The sequence below is a fragment of the Clupea harengus genome, chromosome 4, assembly GCF_900700415.2.
Source record: "Clupea harengus chromosome 4, Ch_v2.0.2, whole genome shotgun sequence".
In the NCBI taxonomy this organism is placed as follows: Eukaryota; Metazoa; Chordata; class Actinopteri; order Clupeiformes; family Clupeidae; genus Clupea; species Clupea harengus.
This window is the reverse complement of record NC_045155.1, coordinates 18,045,044-18,064,387: the sequence shown is the minus strand read 5'-3', so window position 1 is coordinate 18,064,387 and position 19,344 is coordinate 18,045,044. Positions and strand designations below refer to the sequence as shown.

Here is a 19,344-nt window from a genome sequence, read left to right as displayed (position 1 = left end):
AGATATATCTCAGAAAGAGTATGGCCTTAAATGAAATTTAAGACATCATAGCATAAAGCATTCAAACAAGTCACAACATATGAATTTCATAGGATTTACTAAAAGGAAGGAGTGCTACAATTTCATCTAGTTGTTCATTTTCAGCTGTGCAGGAGTATTATGGCGCATCAGAATACTGGCAATATGTATGCTGCAGAGTACGGCCATAAAGGCAAGCTACCTACCTCACAGGACGGCAGGAATATGTTGCCCTTGGCAATTTCACCTCCAGCATTAGATGCGTTACCTCCGGTGTCCCCCAGGGGTCAGTCCTGGGGCCCCTGCTCTTCTTAATTTACATGCTGCCCCTGGGAAAAATACTACGGAGCCATAACATCCAATTCCACTCTTATGCGGATGATACACAAATCTACTTCCGAACTTCTGGCACCTGGCACTATCACGGACTACCAAATGCCTGGATGACATCCAGCACTGGATGAGCAACAACTCCCTACAGCTAAATGGCGGCAAGTCAGAAGCCATTCTTATTGACACCCCCCATCAAACAAAAAAGGCCGGTGTCACCCACATCACCATCAATGGTCACCCCACCCCTCTCTCCTCACTCATCACAAACCTGGGTGTCAAGCTGGACTCATCTTTGTCCTTTGATGCACACATTAAATCCATCTGCCAAACTTCATTCTATCACCTGAGAAACATCTCAAGGCTGAGACCCTCTCTACCGAAACATGCTGCAGAAAAGCTGGTGCACGCATTCATCAGCTCCCGTCTTGACTACTGCAACTCTTTGCTGGCAGGTCTACCAGCGAAAACCATCCAGAGGTTACAGTATGTTCAGAACAGTGCTGCCCGGGTTCTCACCCGGACACGGAAATCAGAACACATCACCCCAGTCCTCCACTCCCTCCACTGGCTTCCAATTAACCAAAGAATCATTTTCAAAGTCCTTCTCCTAGTTCACAAGGCCATAAACACTACCGGTCCAACCTATCTCCAGGACCTCCTCACCCCTCATTTCACATCCAGGACACTTAGGTCTGGAAACTCCAACCTCCTTGCAGTTCCCCAGACAAAATTGACTAAAATGGGAGATCGTGCCTTCTCCTCGCTGGGACCACGACTCTGGAACAAGCTCCTGGAGAACATAAGGGCCTTAGATTCCCTCACTGCTTTTAAATCACACCTCAAAACCCACTTATTCATCTCTGCCTTCACCTAAAGTCCTGGTTTCTGTTTTAGTTTTTTTTGTGTTGTTTTTAGATTGCATTGTTTAAATTATACTGTCCTAAATTGCTCTGTTTTTAATACATATTCTTCGATCTCATTATAATCGTATTAATTATTTTAAATGAATTTATTATTTTTTGTATTTTATATTATCCTATTTTTTGCACTTCTTTAGCACTTCTATTACTTTTTATTATTGTTGTGATTGTTTATACCATGTTAAGCACCTTGAGACTTCTTTGTATTTTAAAGTGTGCTATACAAATAAAATCCATTATTATTATTGTAAGCTAGGACTGGAGAGTAGTCATGACGATCAGTAGTTTTTTAGTGTGGGATGGGAATTCTGAGATGGTGTGAAGAAAATACTTGTAACAAAAATGGAAAGTCTGAAGAACATGCAAAGAAAACATGAGGAAAGATAATCAGATGTAATTCTGGGCTTCTGATAAGGTCATTTATTTTGAAAGCTGCTGTCATGTGGCCATTTGTGGTATCACATCCAGGGCCAGTCAGATATTCTTACTGTCACAGGTGTGTGAACACAGAGGGAAAGGGAGTGAGTCAGTTGTTTTCCAAGGAGAACTAGGCATTTATTTTAGGCTTTTAAGGTCTTTACTTTAAGCTTTTACCAAATACAATCCTATCCCTGATTGGCCTACCTTAGGATCCTAGGTATTCTCTTAAATACTCCATCAAACACACTGTAACATACTCCAACAGTGTGAAATGTGTCACAGAAAAACAACCAATAACAACCATGGTTGTTTCATCAATTTCTCTTTTTAACCCCTAAATTATTTACATCAGTATTGTATCCCAGATTATATACAGATCAGGTTCTTATAACCCAGATCAGGTTCTTCTATGACATTATGTCAGTATAAATAAAAAATGTGGGCCTATTTGTGCCAACAAGTGGCCTATTCATAAATTACCCTATTCAAACAGAGACTGACGCATTCACAACTTAAAAAAAAAAAAAAAAATTGTAATGGGAGAATTCCAAGAATGCTGGTTTGCCATCAGGTGCTGATTCTTTTGTGAATGGAGGAACAGTTAGCCTAAGAAGAGGCACATGTTCCCTTAGATGGGCTATTCACCACTATGCAGTTGAATGAAACAGTGACACAAACACACCCATTAATATCCATGCATACACACACAATTGCAAGCATCTACACAAACATATGTAGATACACAGAAACACAAAACTGCAAAATAAATCAATTTAAATGCTCATTTTTGCCATCTAAAACTTTCAAGTTTAGACATAATACATGTGCTATAGAGCCAACTGGATATACCGTAGTTAACTGCAGCTGAATGATCAGACATATGGCCCATACAAACCCTTATCTACTTAGGGAGACTCATTTACTTATTAATTAGAAATTAGAATTATTTATTTATAATGTATCACTTCAGATTCATTATTAATGAGGTAATTATGTTCCCATGAGTGACGCTTTTTAGGGCTACCAACAAGTCACACGAATAATGTAAAAGTGACACTAGAATATGATAGTCTGTGTTAATGTAGGTAAGTTATTTTGGAGAAAGCTCCCGGTTCATGACTGACATCAGCAAAATTATGTGAGCGAGGTGTGCGCTAGTTGTTATGACAACAAGCGGTGCCCCTCCCACCGGTCTATGCCACAGCATCACTTGCCGGTGTCGTTCAGAGGAAAACATGCGGGAGACTGATAGTCTATCGACTCATTGGTCGAATCATTGGCCACTGGGTCAGGTTACTCTCGTAGTATAGGCTAAGAAGCTCCTACACTATCATTTTACCGGTTTGGATATGAAATTTGAGGGTGCTGTTGCCAGTGCTGCCAGAATTACTGTCAAACAGAATATAACATCCTAAACCTGTACAATATATCCTTTATGATCTCCGTTAAATAGAAAATATCGGAATGGGTCATTCTGACAGTCCAGGGGCGCATCCGAAAATGGTCCAGCAAGAGGCTGGCGACAGCGGGGAAGAGAACGCGCACCAGCGCTTTGAGCTCGCAGATTTCTTAGGAACCTCTTGTGAAAGCACGAACACTGACTTACAACACACGGGAAGTGAGGGCTGGCCACCGTTAACGGTGAAGAGACATCAGCACAAGCACAGCCTGAAACGCCGGTACGAAGTTCTGGAGACACTTGGCAAAGGCACGTATGGGAAAGTGAAGAAAGCAGTGGAGAGAAGGAGCGGAAAAACGGTGAGAGACATTCAGAATCGACGTCATTTTATGTCTTTCATGTCCGTCCATATTTAAGACACATTTTAATGCATCAGCCTACAATTATGATGTACGAGCAATAAATATAGATTCACTGAGGTTTTTTAAGCTTTTACTTTTCTGTAGTCTTTATAATTTTAATAATTGATTGATTTTCTATTAAGTTTTGATTGCCAGTAAAGTTAATGCGAATTATCTCTATATAAAACAAAACAGTGTTTCATCACTGTCTCAGACTGGCAAATGAGTCTAGAATAGAGTGACCAATGCATGAATTGACAGCCAAAGCTCTGAGTACAGTTCAAATGTATACTGATGTATGCATATTGATAAGGTTCAAGATTACGGTGTTTTAATCTTTCACAAACATTTGTGAAAAGTCAGTGTAAAGACCAGACTTGTAAGGTTAAGAGCCAGAACCCCCAACTCAGTAATCCTTTGAAGGAATTTGTCTGTAGGAAATTGGAAACAGTAGGTAGAGGCTAACAATGAAAGCACTCAGGCTTTTATGCTTACATGCTTTTCTTTGTTTGTGTGTGTGTGTGTATGAGTCTGTGCACACAGGTATGGCAAACATGAAGGGTCATGACATTCTGCACAGCTTCCTATTTTAATATCTAATTAAACATCTATATACTTTTTCAATACCTCTTTATATTTTGACTACTGAAATCGAACTTCATAAATAATTGAAGACTAATGTAGGCACTGTACTTTTCATGAGATTGTGTGGCAAGTTCTCAGTAAGATTAAGTCTCCTGAAACTCAGGTAAAGAAAAAAATCAGGATTTCTGCATGGCAAGTCAGCAGTCTTTGACACCTGGGTAACCAAAATACCTGACAGTGGTTGTTTAACCATAGCTTGAAAGATTTGATGCCTATTTATATTAAGGATTACATGCTGCATTAATGTGGGATAAAAAGTGTCTGTGCATGAGGAGCCATCTGGACTCCTTTGTTCTCCAGGGGAGAGAATTTAAATCATATTCACTGGAATAATAATCAGCTATAATCTCTTTGTTACAGTAGCTCAAAGACAGACAATCCCAAATAATCAGTATAGCCTCCCCAGAAACACTGTATCACGCACCTTACATCCAGAAATATACCCTTATGTGGCCAGCCTTTTGAGTGTGTGTGTGTGTGTTTCTTTGTATGTATACAGTATTTCGAGTCCTCAAAATCTTTAGCTTGTTTTGTGGAAAAAAACAAAGTAATATCAATCACCCTCTCATCCGTCCTCCATCCTCTTTTGGGGGGTTTTCACTGAAACAAATATGGGTTTATTCGGGATAATCTGAGTGGCCAATGAGATTATGAGAGCATCTGACCCCCCCCCCCTCCCACTCCCTCCCGGCCTGTCTGCCGCTGATCTCTGGGGCGGAGGCGAGGTGCCCCTGATTCGGCAGGAGTTTAGCGTGCCATGGATTCCTTCAAACAAAACAAACATATAGATTTGGCATGCAGGAGCAGAGTAAGCAGGCGAGGGGGTGGAGGAGGGGTGATGGGGCGTCTGACTCCAGATTGGGGTCACAAGATATTTGACGGGCTGCCAGATGGATCGACCAGTGGTGGCATGGTGATGGGAGGCAGGCGGGGTTGGCGGGGGGGGCTGATCATTAGTGGCTCGTGCAGATGCTGAGACACACACATACACACACACACACACACACACACACACACACACACACACACACACACACACTAAACATATGCTGCATTAAGCAGTTGAAATACATGATCACTGTTTGATAAAAGCACTAGACAGCTTTGATAAGAGTTGATCCTCTATTACTGACTGAAACAAACAGACAGGGGCTGACACACACATGGACCCAGGCGCACACATACACACACACACACACACACACACACACACACACACACACACACACACACACGTGCTATCAGGGGAAACAATGGTCAGAGTGTCTTATTGGCTGAACAGGCTTATTGGCGCGAGAGGTTGTGGGCCAAAGGCCTGGACTGTGGAATGCCAGACATTTAACTAGATACTCACAGACACACAGACCCATGCACTCAGTTACAGAGAATACCAAGAAAGGAAGAAGGTCAAGGGAACAGGTCCCAAACACTTGACTTTTCTACCTGCATTACTAAAGCCTGTGGTGTAGTTTTAGGTGAAGGTCTACACGTGTATGACAGTGAAAAGCTTTACTTAAGGTGGTAATTAGACTCTTCACTTTGTGTGTGTGTGTGTTTCACAGGTGGCCATTAAATCCATAAGAAAGGAACGCATCAGTGATGATCTGGACAGAGTCCATATTCAGAGAGAGATTGAGATTGTGTCCCTCCTCACCCATCCGAACATCATTCGAATGCATGAGGGTGAGCCTAACACACAGTCACAAATACACACAAGGACAAACGAAATACAAACACACACACACATATGTTCAGCTCCATTACCTGTCAATGTCTTATTCTCCACTGTGTCTGTGTGGGTGTGTTCTGTAGTGTTTGAGTGCCGTGAGAAGATAGTGATGGTGATGGAGTATGCTAGTGGAGGAGAGCTATATGACTACATCCAGCAGAGGCAAAGACTAAGCGAGATAGAGGCCAGGAACTTCTTCAGACAGATCATCTCCGCAGTTCATTACTGTCACAAGGTACTCTCAACTCTCTCTCTTTCTACCTCATACACACACACACACACACACACACACACACACACACACACACACACACACACACACACACACACACACACACACACACACACACACACACACACACACACACACACACACACACACACACACACACACACACACACACACACACACACACACACACACACACGACTGTCAAGATGACTGTGTATTCCAACAGATGCCCATATATATCTGGGTGTCATAAAAAGTGAAGAACTCAAAATGGCATTCTTCTGATCAAATGTAAACGTTCAAAGCCCATCTATTCTATTGGATTTAACAGATCATATAGGGCTCAACAATAATGTAGACTGGAAGAGACTTACTAGTTTGCCGCGGTGTTTACAGACAACACATTTTGTGTGCCTATGTGTGATTAGGCGCCTGTCTGAGTCTTTAACCCAGCAAACTTGGTGCCTATTCAACAAACCGCAATGTGAACTTTCTCAAGGCCCACAAAGCAGCCAGGTTGTGTCTGGGTTGCACTTGACCTGAGGTTCATTATTCAGTTTAAATCCTACCTTGGAATAGGTATGCAATTCCCTTTTGGACTGGATCTTCTTGGAGTCAGGGTGGCTTACCAGTGGTTTAAAGGTTAGCACACTTCTACCTGGAATTTTACAAAGACAAACCCAGTATATTTTTTACTGCCAACAAAAGTGCTTTGTACACGCTTGTCGCAGACATCTACAGTATCTTCTGTAATGAATTAGCCATTTGATGTATAATATTTGAGTATATATTTGGTCCCAACAAAGAATGTTATGAGTGGGCTAAAGTTCAGCAGGTACTACGGTGTTAATAATCTTTCCTAAAGTGATGAATGTCCCGAATGGTCAGGTTGTCCTTGCCCAGAGTCCTTAATGATGCTTTTGGGAGAGGTGTGGGTGAAAGCTGGCTAACCTCAAGACGTTCTTGCTTAGTTCATCAACACATTTAATTTACTTGCCATTACAAACTGTGTGATTGAACAATCTTACTGCACTGTTATATCTTATCAACTGTTATAACTGCTGATATCTCGGAGTAAGCTTAGATATACCAACATCACACACATAGCACACATTTACATCTAGCCAGGTATGTAAGCTAACACACAAAGCCACTGACTATTATAATAAACAGCAGGCAGCCATAATTCACTGCTAATGAGGCCTTGCCATGCACATTCCACGGTTGCTTTTACACATTTTCACCAGCACAAACATTCAAATCTACAAAATCTCTTAATCTCATTTACGGAGGAAAACTCGGCTGCTGTTCAGATGTCCTCAGGCCAAGAGAATTACAGGGAGTTTTCACCACCCAATTTCACACACTGACACAGTTCCCATGTTTCACAGCACTGTTACACAGCACTGTTATTATATGATTTTCATCAGTGCTGAACATTGCATCCTAGGAAGATTCATTAGGCAAAACATGACAGCCATGTAACTGCATAAGAAGTAAAGTGGCTTAAATACATGACCATACAACTATAAAATACAGAGACAAAGACTACAACTGAACTAAAACACGATGCCCATATGACAGTATAGACACTGCAGCTGCTGTGTATATTATATTCATGTGTTCTGTTCTCTTTCTAGAATGGTGTGGTTCATCGAGATCTCAAACTGGAAAACATTCTACTGGACCAAAATATGAATGTTAAGGTGTGTCCAATTTTTAACATTGATCATGTCTGGTACATTTACACATCAACATTTGTGTGTGTGTGTGTGTGTGTGAGAGTTCTTGACAACTACTGAGTGTTTACTGCAGTGTTTGTAGTTATGGTAAGGCCTATGATGTGACTTGAGGTTGTGTATGACTTTCTGGCAGTTGGTTGATTTTGGCCTGTCTAATCACTATGAGAGAGGGAGAATGCTGGATACGTTCTGTGGAAGTCCACTCTATGCCTCACCTGAGATCATCAATGGACTACCCTACCAAGGCCCAGAGGTGTGTGGGTTTTCCAACTAATTTGTGATAGTAAATGTAAATTCATATTTGTTACAATGTTATCTGTTAGGCAAAATTTGTGTGTGTATATGCATGTGTGTGTGTTTGTGTGTGTTGTTGTATGCTTGCTGACCAAGAAGGCAATATGCAGAGAAAAGTAGATTTTTGGTACATGTGTTTACATATCATGGATCTTATAAAAGGGATATTTCAAGCAAATGGATAAGTAAACAGAAATCCATGTAAACGGTTTGACATTAATTGCATTCATGTAGTGCTCTATTCTGGCTGGACAGGTTGACTGCTGGGCACTGGGTGTGTTGCTCTATGCTCTGGTCCACGGCTCAATGCCTTTTGATGGAGCCAGTTACAATGGCCTGAGAGAACAGATCAGACAGGGACGATACCGACGACCTCAGCCTCCATCAGGTACACACACACACACACACACACACACAAATAATAAACTATGGTGTACTTGGTTAATTTCACAATTTTGCAAATAATCAACTAGCCTATAACGAAGGATACACCCACTATTAGGCCTACTTTCTAAACTGCATTTATGTTCCTCCAGAAATGTTTACGCTTTTGCACTACTTAGATATTTCCAATATGGTTGTGCTCTAAAAGGTATAATTTAGCAAAAAAGTATAATTACTAGGAAGTTGTTATTGTAATTAAACCTAATTTGGTTTCCTACAGATGCTTGTGCTCTAATTGGCTGGATGCTAACTGTGAGGGTGAAGGATAGGGCAACGGTGGAGGATGTAACCAATCATTGGTGGGTAAATTGGGGCTGTGACGCGCCCATTTGTGACTGCCTGCCTTCCAGGCCCGTTCAGCGCTCCGAGTGGCACCAGCCTCCGTTAACCTCTGCCACAGGCCACACCACATCCAAGCGCCTACCGTCTGACCCACACTTCAGGCTTACCTTCCCCCCAAAACGGCCAATAAGCCAGCCTCTGTGCACCACCCTCGCCAGGAAACCTCTACTGGATAAGCCTCTCCCTCCAACAAACATCGCCTCTCTCAGGCCCACAGCTCACAGCCAAGCAGCCAAAATGCCCAAGAAAGGTATCCTAAAGAAACGTCATGAGAGAGTGGCCCACAGCACACCTTCAGAAAAGCAGGCTGGATCAGCTGATGTGTCCACTCCCCCAAGTGGTAGAGCTACCTATAGAGTGGAAGGACAGGGGACAGCAGAAGAAGGCAGGAGAAGGAAGGGTATCCTCAAACGTAACAGCAAATTCACCTCCGGTGCAAAGCCAACAGTGATGACACCACCCTCTCCATCTTACCCAGAGTCCCTTCAGTGGGATCCAGACCCAGGACTCAGGAAAAGTCATCAGAGGGACATGGAGAACTCCCAGGAAGAGGAACTAGAGAGATAAAGATAGGGCATGACTCTCGTACTCTGTCCACCACTCACTTTGCTGGCTGTCTGGTTCTGTTGGTTGTTGGAACAGTTACTGGACTGATTGTCTAAGGACATTGTAGTGTTTGACATTGTAGGGCATTGTAGAGTAGACTGAAAACTGGCAAATCGTCAACATAAGTAAACCTTAAGATGGCCTGGGACCTATTAGTAGACAGTTGTGTCAGTTGTGTATCACCACAACTTTAACACCTCACAGACTAGTCTAGCCTCTGATATTCTACGTCACTAGGGATGCCCCGGGTTCAAAGAGACGAGTAGTTAAGTAGTTAAGCTACCTCTGTTTGTATGTAGGGTAGTAGGCTATTCACGTCATTCACTCAGGAAATCGTTTTAGTAATCCTAAGAAAAACGGAAAGTCCCTTTTTGTTCAGTGCTCACTTAAGTTCTGTTCAGAAGCTCAGACTGGTGACAACAGTTAAGACAGCTCTTGAACCACAACTACCCTACTGTTTATGCAAATATCTGCCCTCACTATACTATGATTTGCTCCAATGGGTGCTGACGGAATATAGTGCTATCACCAAAGGACATAGGTTCATTTCCCACAGATTTTCATTTAATTTTCGTTGTCATCTCTGCTTTACAAGACCATGTTAGCCGCATCTATGCACCTCATATGCTAAAGCTATAGGCAACAACTCATCAGATCACAGCTAAATGAGAGGATTTCCTGAAAGAAGTTAAAACAATGTTGGGGCCCTAAAGGTAAACTAGAAAAATTAGCTGAACCAAGCCAAAACCTCCAGTCATACTAAAGATATTAGAGATAAATGTTATCGGGTCAAGTGGGGGGACCAGAGGGCGAAAGCCCCTTTCTCTCACGGAGCAGAGCGTTGCTTGGCTCACATGAGAGAAGTCCGCTTAGTGGAGTTGAGTTCAGTGCTCATCTAGAAGATTAAACAGTGGAACAGTAGCATTTACAGAATTACGGGGAAAACAATCTCCACTGATTAGCTACGGTGTTTGGTCTTGTGCGGCCTGTTAAGCAGCTTCAGCTTTTTATTGTTTCATTTGAGACTTACCGTCTACATTTTGTAACTGTGGGGATAAGAAAGCTGTCCGTCATCTGGAAAGGAATGTAGTGTGGCTGCAGTGCTATTCAACAGTGCTTCAACCCATAGGACTTGTTCTAACTCAGATCCCGAAATGCCCTGTTCAAATCTGAAGGTCTTTTTCTGCAGCCTTTAATGTTTGACATTCTCTTTGTCAGGAGTGCAGAACAGCTGATTACAGGCTTAAGTCTCATTTTCTTGTGAAAAAAAACAAACATTTGCAGCAGTCTTTTTGTGTGGTCTTGTTTCTCTATGAGTTCACAATGGGTTCATAGCCTACATGTTATTTCCAATCTATTTTATAGCTTTTAAGAGGTCAGATTTAGTTATTTTTTATTCATTTATAATCAAGCAACCTAACCATAAATTAAAATTGATATTTCAATTCAGTATCAATCCCTGTCATAAACCCAAACTATCTTTCAACAAAGAACACAAAAAGACAAATAAAAAATACCCTAAATAAATATTTATAAAAAAAAAAAAAAACTGTCTTTTCTTCACTTTTGATTTCAATTTAAATCCCATGGTCTTGACCGACCCATAACCCCCTTATCTCCCTTGATTCTTTACGTGCTGTCACCTGTGAACACCTGCCCCATGAGTGCCAGTCTGGAGCTAAAGGGCTGCATCGGGCAGGAGAGCACGCGGGCCTTTCGCAGACTCCCTGGCTTCAGCACTATGCTCTCCGACACCCGCAAATCTCTGTCATCCATGTCTCTGGTTGCAGCACCTTCGTCGTCCTCCTCTTCATCATCTTCCTCGGGCCCCTCTCCATCCACCGGCTGGCTGGGGGTGTCCGGGACTTCAGAGAGACTCAGCAGGATGTCCTGGAGCTCGTAGCGCTCCTCTTGGGCCCGACTACAGCAGTGCAGAGCTGCAGGGTCCAGAGGGTGGGCCTCCGTGTTGAAGATGTAGCCCCCGGCCCCCAGAACACAGTCCCCGTCTGGGCCACCCAGCTCAAATGTGGAGCCGTTGTTGTGCAGGAAGTTTTCCGGGTCGAACAGGAGGTAAAGGTATTTGATGGTCTCGGCCAGGAAGAAGGACTCCATGCGGTTGTCCAGTTTGTGGTCCCTCACATCCTTAACCTGTATTTAACATAAAACAATTTCCTCTCTTTTATTGCCATCAGAGTTAACATCGTCGTAAGCATTTACCTCAGAATTTCAGCAGGTATTCAGGAAGGTGTTGATGTAGTGTGAAATTTAACAGACCACGTTAGACAGATCATTTATAATGACGCATCAGCAAATGTACAAATTGATGACAGAAATGATTCTTCAGGACTGAGGAGATTCTTCACAGGGGTATCTATTAAAGTTGATCCTCAAAGAACCCTCAAAATGTTCTACAAAACACCCTTCACCACACAAGAGCTTTCACGGGTTCTCCCCTGAAAAAAACCTTCTCTAACAGCTCTACTGTATGTTAACTGCAGATTGACCCCTAAGGGCTTCATCAGGACTACTGTCCTGCCGTTTGTCACTCACACTGGCAAATCCACACTTCACTCGACTGATCTTCTCAATAGACTCCACGGCATCCCGTCCAAGCTGCAGGAAGGTAGGGTCCCCGGTGGCCTTGTACAGATACATGGCACTTTCTATCAACTCTATATGCCACCAAACGAACACACAGGATATAATTATAGTATGTTAGGGGTGACAATGTTTTAGTCAAGCACATGCACAAACAAAACCACAAGTATCTATTGAACTACTATTTTTTATGTTGAAGTTCTCTGGTACCTAATGTGGTTTCCAAGAAAACAAGTTTAGTGTTTTGATTATTAAACCATTAGAATTTATCAGCATTTTGAAACTACAAGTGTTAACTCTACTAAACTAAATGTTAACATAGAACAATAAAATGCTTCTTTTGCAGTGATCTTTGACACTGTTTTTATGCAGCTACATTTACTCTGTAGTACAGTTTGAAAAACAGACCAGGGTCCAGTTCCACATTAGCTAAGACATTCAATAGTGCAGGGGTGCAAACTCATCAGGGATGAAAAAGGTGACAACGATGCGAACCCCCTAGGAGGGTCCGGGGCATGCTCCCCAGGGGAATATATTTTATATATAAGAAAATTTTGCACATTTTAAAGTTCAATGCATCAATCTGGTGCACTTTGACAACAAAATTATGAGGCTAGATCTATAAAAACTTTGTGCTGTTGTAAACAATTTTGTGCTCTGGTAACAGTTTCATCATAAACATTCCTGTGTTGAATGTTGCACGGGCACAGGCCAACCCAACCAGATTGCATACAAATAGGGACGTGCGGTCAGGGGAGGCAGAGCCTCATGAAAAGTAAGTCATCATGAAAAGTAAAAAAAACTAATAATGATACAAAAAATATTAATATGTATCTACTGATCTTTGCTTCAAATTATTTTTTTTTGTATGATTCCGATCATTTTTATAATCAAAATCGCTGAATTTGACCATGTGCTGTTCAAACAGAAAGGCGACTCGCGAGGTGAGGCAGCGACGAGCTGCGCCTCATCTCAGATTGTAATATTTGTAGACACTTTTATTATATGTCGTTTGTATCCATATAATAGGTAATGTAATGTGATGTATTTCACGTATGTGAAGAAGCTATTTAGTCTTGCTGATAAATAAAACCATAAATAAAACCACAGTGAAAAAGCACATAGGGGAGGCAAACCTAACCTCTGCCTCAATGAAGGGGGCGTGCGATAGCCTGGAAAATGGACTTCCAATCCAGTGAAGTGATAGATAGATAAATACATAATATGAGACCAATGCCAGAGCTAAAAGGTTTGCTTCAAACGACAGGACAGAAGATAACTTTAGCAGCTAAACTCCTGACCAAACTCGGCTGATGGCCATGTCTTATAAGTAAATGTACATTTTTCGGCGTTTTCACGCTTAGATTTTTCAAAAGTTACCGAGAAAAAGACACTGTACTATCCGATAACACCTTTATTGTAACCAGCAAAAATGGTTGATGTGATTTGCGAGGCGTCTGTCAGCCAACTGTCTGACATTAGCACGTTAGCGTACGTTAGATAGTATAACGTTCTTGCAGCGTACCAACGTCACACGTTACCGTAAATGCCATCTTAAAAAGGCCGCTCGAAACCAACGCTTTCACCCGAAAGACAACTTGTAATACACCTGTCTATTACGGCATCGAGGCAGCTACCATCCATTTCGAACAGACCCAAAATAAAAAGCGTGCGTGTCACGGTGACATGGGGTTGGCCAAACGAACAAGCTTGAAAAAAATATTCATGACAGCTTGCGTTCGCATATTACTTGAGGACCCCCCCCCCCCCCCCCCTAAAAATATTTTTATTGCAGATCTACACGAATCACAAAAATTACCTATTTTGGATCAAAAACGGCGAATTTCGCCGAAAGGTGACGAGTTTGCACCCCTTATAGTGCCTGTGTCCATTGGTCTGGTGTGGCCATATGCTGTGTATGAGGGGTACCTGGTCTCAGGGGGTAGCCCTCTCTCTTGTCCACTGTGTAGCCTTGAGGAATGCTGTAGAACTCCGGCAGACCTCCAAACTGACGCCACACAGTGTAGTAGTTGTGGAAGGTCCTTACTGCACTGTCAAGGTCACCCAGCAAGCTCTGGTAAAGCCCACAACAAAAACATGTAGAACTAAATATATTTTACTGAGATATTACCTACACCAGATATAAGCTAGTCTATGAGTTTATTTACAGCCCATACAGTACATCACAATTAAAAGACATTTCTGAAACCTGACCAAATTACGGTGGAAATTATTCTTTGAAACTGAAGGTTAAAAAAATGGCTAACAATTATTTTCACATTCATATCAACACAACATGCATACATTCTCCTTGTAAAAGGTCTGCAGGCAATTTAGACAAGAACACGGACAGAGGAACGTTACAGGATTGTCCTGTGGGACTGTGGTACCTGTAGGCCAGGCCAGAAGGCCTCCAGAGACTGGAACACTGGCATGGAGACGGTCCCTTTGTGCATCTGGACCCAAAGGTACCAGTCATCAAACTTGGTATAGTTCTTCACTGCCGTATGATATTCTACACGGACACCAGAAACATCACATATCAGGACAAACGCACACTTAAATAGTAAAATATTCCCTTTAGACAAATCTTGTATTATGGATATCAGTGCTATCACTAGTGTAGTAGTTCACTAGACTGTGAAATGAAGATAGTTGGACACAGCGTCATGCTATGTTCAGCACACACCATGAAACATTGACAGCAATTCCTCATCTTGCAGCATGATGGCACCCTTCACCAGGTATTCGAAGTACGAGTCAATGCCCGCACCGATGCCTGCATCCTGGGCCACCCACTTGGAAGTCACAATGTCGATGTGGTTCCCCACCTAATGCAGAAAGTAATAGGTGTCTATATAAGCTGCTGCTGAAGTGGGTGGTAACGATGGGACCACCTTTATTTCACCAAGGCTAAGGACTATTTGGGCAGAGGATTTTACATCAGGAAGGCTGTGCAGCCTTGTCCTGAAACCTGAATCAATTCATTGGTGAGAATATCATTAACTGTAATATAGTTATTTTGACCATAACTAGCAGAGACAGTGTAGAGAACCATGAATAATGAGTCATTTTCTATGCAGAGAGGTAACTGACACAGTTACATGATAGGATAAAATGTTCAGGACATCAGAAGATATCACACAAACAGAGAGAGAGAGAGAGAGAGAGAGAGAGAGAGAGAGAGAGAGAGAGAGAGAGAGAGAGAGAGAGAGAGAGAGAGAGAGAGAGAGAGCGCGAGAGAGCGCGTGCACGAGAGAGAGAGAGCGCTACTGTATCTTACCAGTCCAATGTCAGATCGGGTTCCCCAGAGAGCTTTGAGGGCCTTCCATGCCACCTCCTCAAACACAGGATCGCCCGTCAAACGACTCAAGGTGGAAAACTCCAGGATGAAGGTGCCCACCCCAGCAGTGCAGGTGACGGGGGTCTCGGTGGGGTTGACCCCCCTGAGCAGATTCACTGTGCCGTAGGGCATCCCTGTGGGGGTCTGGAAGGCTGAGGGAAACCAGCAAACATGGAGGATCTATGGTGGTGGTGCTGACAACATAAAACCACTGCACAACCCATCATATAAATTAAGTTTACATGCAAGTTCAAGATAAATGATTGATTGGCTGACTCAGACATGTTTTTCAATAAGATATTGACATTCAAAAGCATTAGACAGTAACAGAGCAGACAGATCATGGAAGGTCTTTTTAGTTCAAATGTCTATATGTAGCCTTGTTATTGTTATGGGAAGATTTATTTTTAAGAAAACTGGAAAAATGTGCAATATGTATCTTACAAAACAAATTTGTATAAAGTACATTTCATCTTTAAATATAAAGCTTAATACAATAGTGAGAATAAATGTCAAAAAATATGAAATGTGACTGAATCAGCAGTACTGGACCAGACGCTATCCTCACTGTGCACAGATGGCATACACTTGTAATCTAAGCCCTGATAACATCGCAGAGCATCGCAGCAACCTGGGGAACAAAACGTCCTAGTTTGACCACAAGACAATGTACTTGATGGGCCAAAAATGTGCACTGTGACGCACACTGAGTTACACAAACAGACATCCTACGAAATAGATACATTCTTGCCTTTTTTTTTTTAAACAACTGGCCTCTCTCTCTTTCTCTGCCACTGCAGACACCCAGTGACTTTCCATGACCTTCTCTGGGCAGACTGATTTTACATCAGGAGGGCTGTGCAGCCACAAGATAAGAATAATAATTTGTCACAGCAGGTCTACACTACAGGCTGAGTGCAGTTGAATGTGAAAAGGTCGCACAGGGCCATGCATCAGAAATCTCACGCTTCATCTAAAAAGGCCACACAGAGCTGTCACCGTTTCTGTCAGCAAAGATGAGTCAGTCAATGCACATCCTGGCAGCAGCAGGATTCACTCCCTGTCAATAATGATTAGACTTGAGCAGGCTAAATGTCATCCGCACAAACACCTGTCTGTGAGAGTGGAGGATGAGTTAGATTCCCATGGCAAATGGAATCACAGTCCATGACAAACCCATCTGTGAGGGCAATGAAATGTGGGATGATTTCCTTTGACTCGGTTAATTTGTCAGGAAAGCGATGAGAAAGCACTATATTTCTGCTATACTACTATATTCACTACGTTTCTCCCAGGGACCACTCCACAGAATGATTACACTTTCACTATGCACCACTACAATGGCAGTAGTTTGGTTCCCCCCTTGGATGGTTGTTCGGCTCATCTAAAACACATTTTGTTGTTGTTCATTGATAAAGGATTAAAATGGACCATCTTGTCTTGTAGTGCCAGTGCTTTGACAATAATCTTGATTGGTTGTAGGCTGTGACTTTAGTAAACCAGGGTAATGAGGTTAGGGTAGGCCTGCTTTAGTTATTACTAAGTTACTTTGCTCACCTCAGTCACCCCTACTGCTGGTGGATGTTGCTAATGATAAAGATAGACGGTAAAGACGGCAGATAAAGATATTGGAGAGTTTTGGGGAAAGGGCAAATGAAGCAACGCTTGGAGTCACATGTCTACATTTGGAGACGTGCAGCTGCTTAACATGGTAGGGTCCCTTTTTCCAAAACATGCTGCAGCGTTTAAGGTATTCTACACTATCGTTCACACTTCCCTAAGCCCGAGGCACACCAGGCCGATGGTCAGCCGTCGGGCCTTCAGTAAGCAGCTGCTTTTGCGGTGTGTCGCGTTGGCACTAGTCGGACACCTGTCAGTGGCTTTTCCGCCGGTTGAGCATGATAAATCAGCGGCGGAGCCAGTCATGAGAGAGATCACACGGATTGGCTGTTCAACAAAATTGTTAAAAACAGAGGTTTCATTTATCTCCAGCTCTCAACACAGGTTGGGGAAAGCCCCTTGAGCCTGGCGCTGTAGTAGGCCCATCGATGCCTGCGCCCATTTAGTGCGGTTTCTACTTATTTTTCCACCTCCGCCTCTTCTTTTTTTTTTTCACAACCAAAACACCAAAGGGCAGACAACGGCAGTGCCATCTGCAACTTGCAACTTTGCAAGACGCCTATTTATTTCTATCTGAAAACAATGCTGATATATATGGATAATCATCTGAAAGTTTTTCTGATTATCCATCCCAAGCCCACAAAGCAGTCGCTACATGTGTGAATCAGCTGGTCTCACCTGGGAGTAGTTTGCGTGCTGCGTCTTCAGCCATGCGGAGCAGAGGGCCTGAGCAGGGCCAACCTTCCTCCACATCCACACCACCCTGCTTAGACAGCAGGTGGGCAGACAGAAGACCACCAACCACTGGGCAAACACACGTGGGCATGATAAACACGTTATTTACATACATCACAAACATAAACTATGTGGGAGTACGATCATGTGACATCCAATGAGCCAGGCTAATACTTGTAAAGGCCAGTCATACAGTAACAATTTAACCACTGCTTTCATTGTGGTACCAAAAAGTCCTGTTAGGGTGTAATATCTAGGTGTAACAATGACACTACTTAGGCATATATTTAGGACTGAAGCAGTGAACTAGATATCTGAATAATTACTAGAATATCTCAATTCAGTGTGACTAATTCTGTTCACTTCCTTTTAAACCGAACCATATCTCTGTACCTCTGATGTTGGTTTCAAAAACAGAGGCATTTACATCAATGTCAAAATCCACAGTGTCTTGGAGGAGAACTGTCACACGCTGAAACTCTGTGTTATTCCCCAGTATCTGTCAAAACAAAAAACAATTATTAAACTAAATGCATCCACACAGCACACAGTTAGCCAATAAACAGGAGATTAGCTATTTTGAGGGGGGGCATACCAGCAATGTATCCAAAGCATCGATGAGTGTCAGAGAAAAGCTGGAATGAAAGAAATACAAAGCTCACTTTCTTTTCAGCAGGTACATGATTCATTTTGTAGACTTAGTGAAAGGGGTTTCAAACCTGCCCCAAGTATCCTGGCCATCACAGGTCAGTGGCCGCAGCTCATCATAGGGATAGGCGTTATCAAGATAACTGTTGTAGGCATGGTAGAACATGGCCTTTATTCTTTCCCTGTGGAACGAAACAACAGAATTCCACAGATGCAGAGTAATTGCAGAGTTGTGTAACAGGTGAGGTCTCCAATAGCTGGAATAGCTCGTTCACCTGCAAAGATCATTTGCAGTAGCAACTGAACTTTTAGGGGGCAAGGACAACAGCCTGCTGGAATGCGTGAGCGTTAAGAGAAATGTTTGGTGTAAATCAGACATGCCCAAAGTGTATTACAATCTGGACAGCATACATGTGAACTGTGTGAAATAACAAACACAGTAAATTAGCTAGCCAGGTCAGTACCTGACATCTGCTAGCTGGGAGACGTACCTATACTTTGCCATTTCCTCCTCCGTAACCTCTTTGGTACCGGCATATTTGATGCTTGGAAAGACATACGTAATGCAGAAGAAAGTTGTGTACAGGAACTTGAGCATGAATACACGAGGGAAGTAAGAGACATGTAGCCTACAATGTTAGCTGGGCATCTGTGCAGCTTGGAGCAGTTGGGCGGAAGCATACACTGAGCATGCGCATATGTTAACGCTGACGTAGTGAGTGAGAAAGGTCTGACTGCAGAGCCGCAGTTTCAGGGCAGTGGCATTGAACGCATGTGCAATAGGAAATTGTGTCTGCGATTCTGGCAAAAGGTTGTTGATATTTATGGAAGTCTCCAAACAGACAAGCCAGTGGAACGCGAGCAATTTAATTTAA

The 19,344-nt window shown here is 42.7% G+C and overlaps 2 protein-coding genes across 2 annotated transcripts; one reads left to right on the top strand and one right to left on the bottom strand.

Moving 5' to 3' along the window:
- The first annotated feature begins 2,930 nt into the window (after positions 1–2,930).
- LOC105906379 (NUAK family SNF1-like kinase 1) lies at positions 2,931–9,486 on the top strand. The gene is made up of 8 exons (XM_012834510.3): positions 2,931–3,449; positions 5,699–5,819; positions 5,949–6,100; positions 7,738–7,803; positions 7,973–8,092; positions 8,389–8,521; positions 8,798–9,169; positions 9,398–9,486. Exons 1-8 carry the CDS (start codon positions 3,156–3,158, stop codon positions 9,484–9,486), a joined length of 1,347 nt encoding a protein of 448 aa, XP_012689964.2. The 5' UTR covers positions 2,931–3,155.
- A 1,215-nt stretch (positions 9,487–10,701) lies between these two features.
- Positions 10,702–19,181, bottom strand: edem2 (ER degradation enhancer, mannosidase alpha-like 2). The gene is made up of 11 exons (XM_012834595.3): positions 18,961–19,181; positions 18,541–18,651; positions 18,417–18,456; positions 18,215–18,320; positions 17,765–17,890; positions 15,407–15,618; positions 14,813–14,954; positions 14,514–14,638; positions 14,053–14,197; positions 12,076–12,197; positions 10,702–11,673 (listed from the first exon to the last, which is right to left on the bottom strand). The coding sequence occupies exons 1-11, from the start codon at positions 19,065–19,067 to the stop codon at positions 11,155–11,157; spliced, it is 1,755 nt and encodes a 584-aa protein (XP_012690049.1). The 5' UTR covers positions 19,068–19,181; the 3' UTR covers positions 10,702–11,154.
- Between the last annotated feature and the right edge of the window lie 163 nt (positions 19,182–19,344).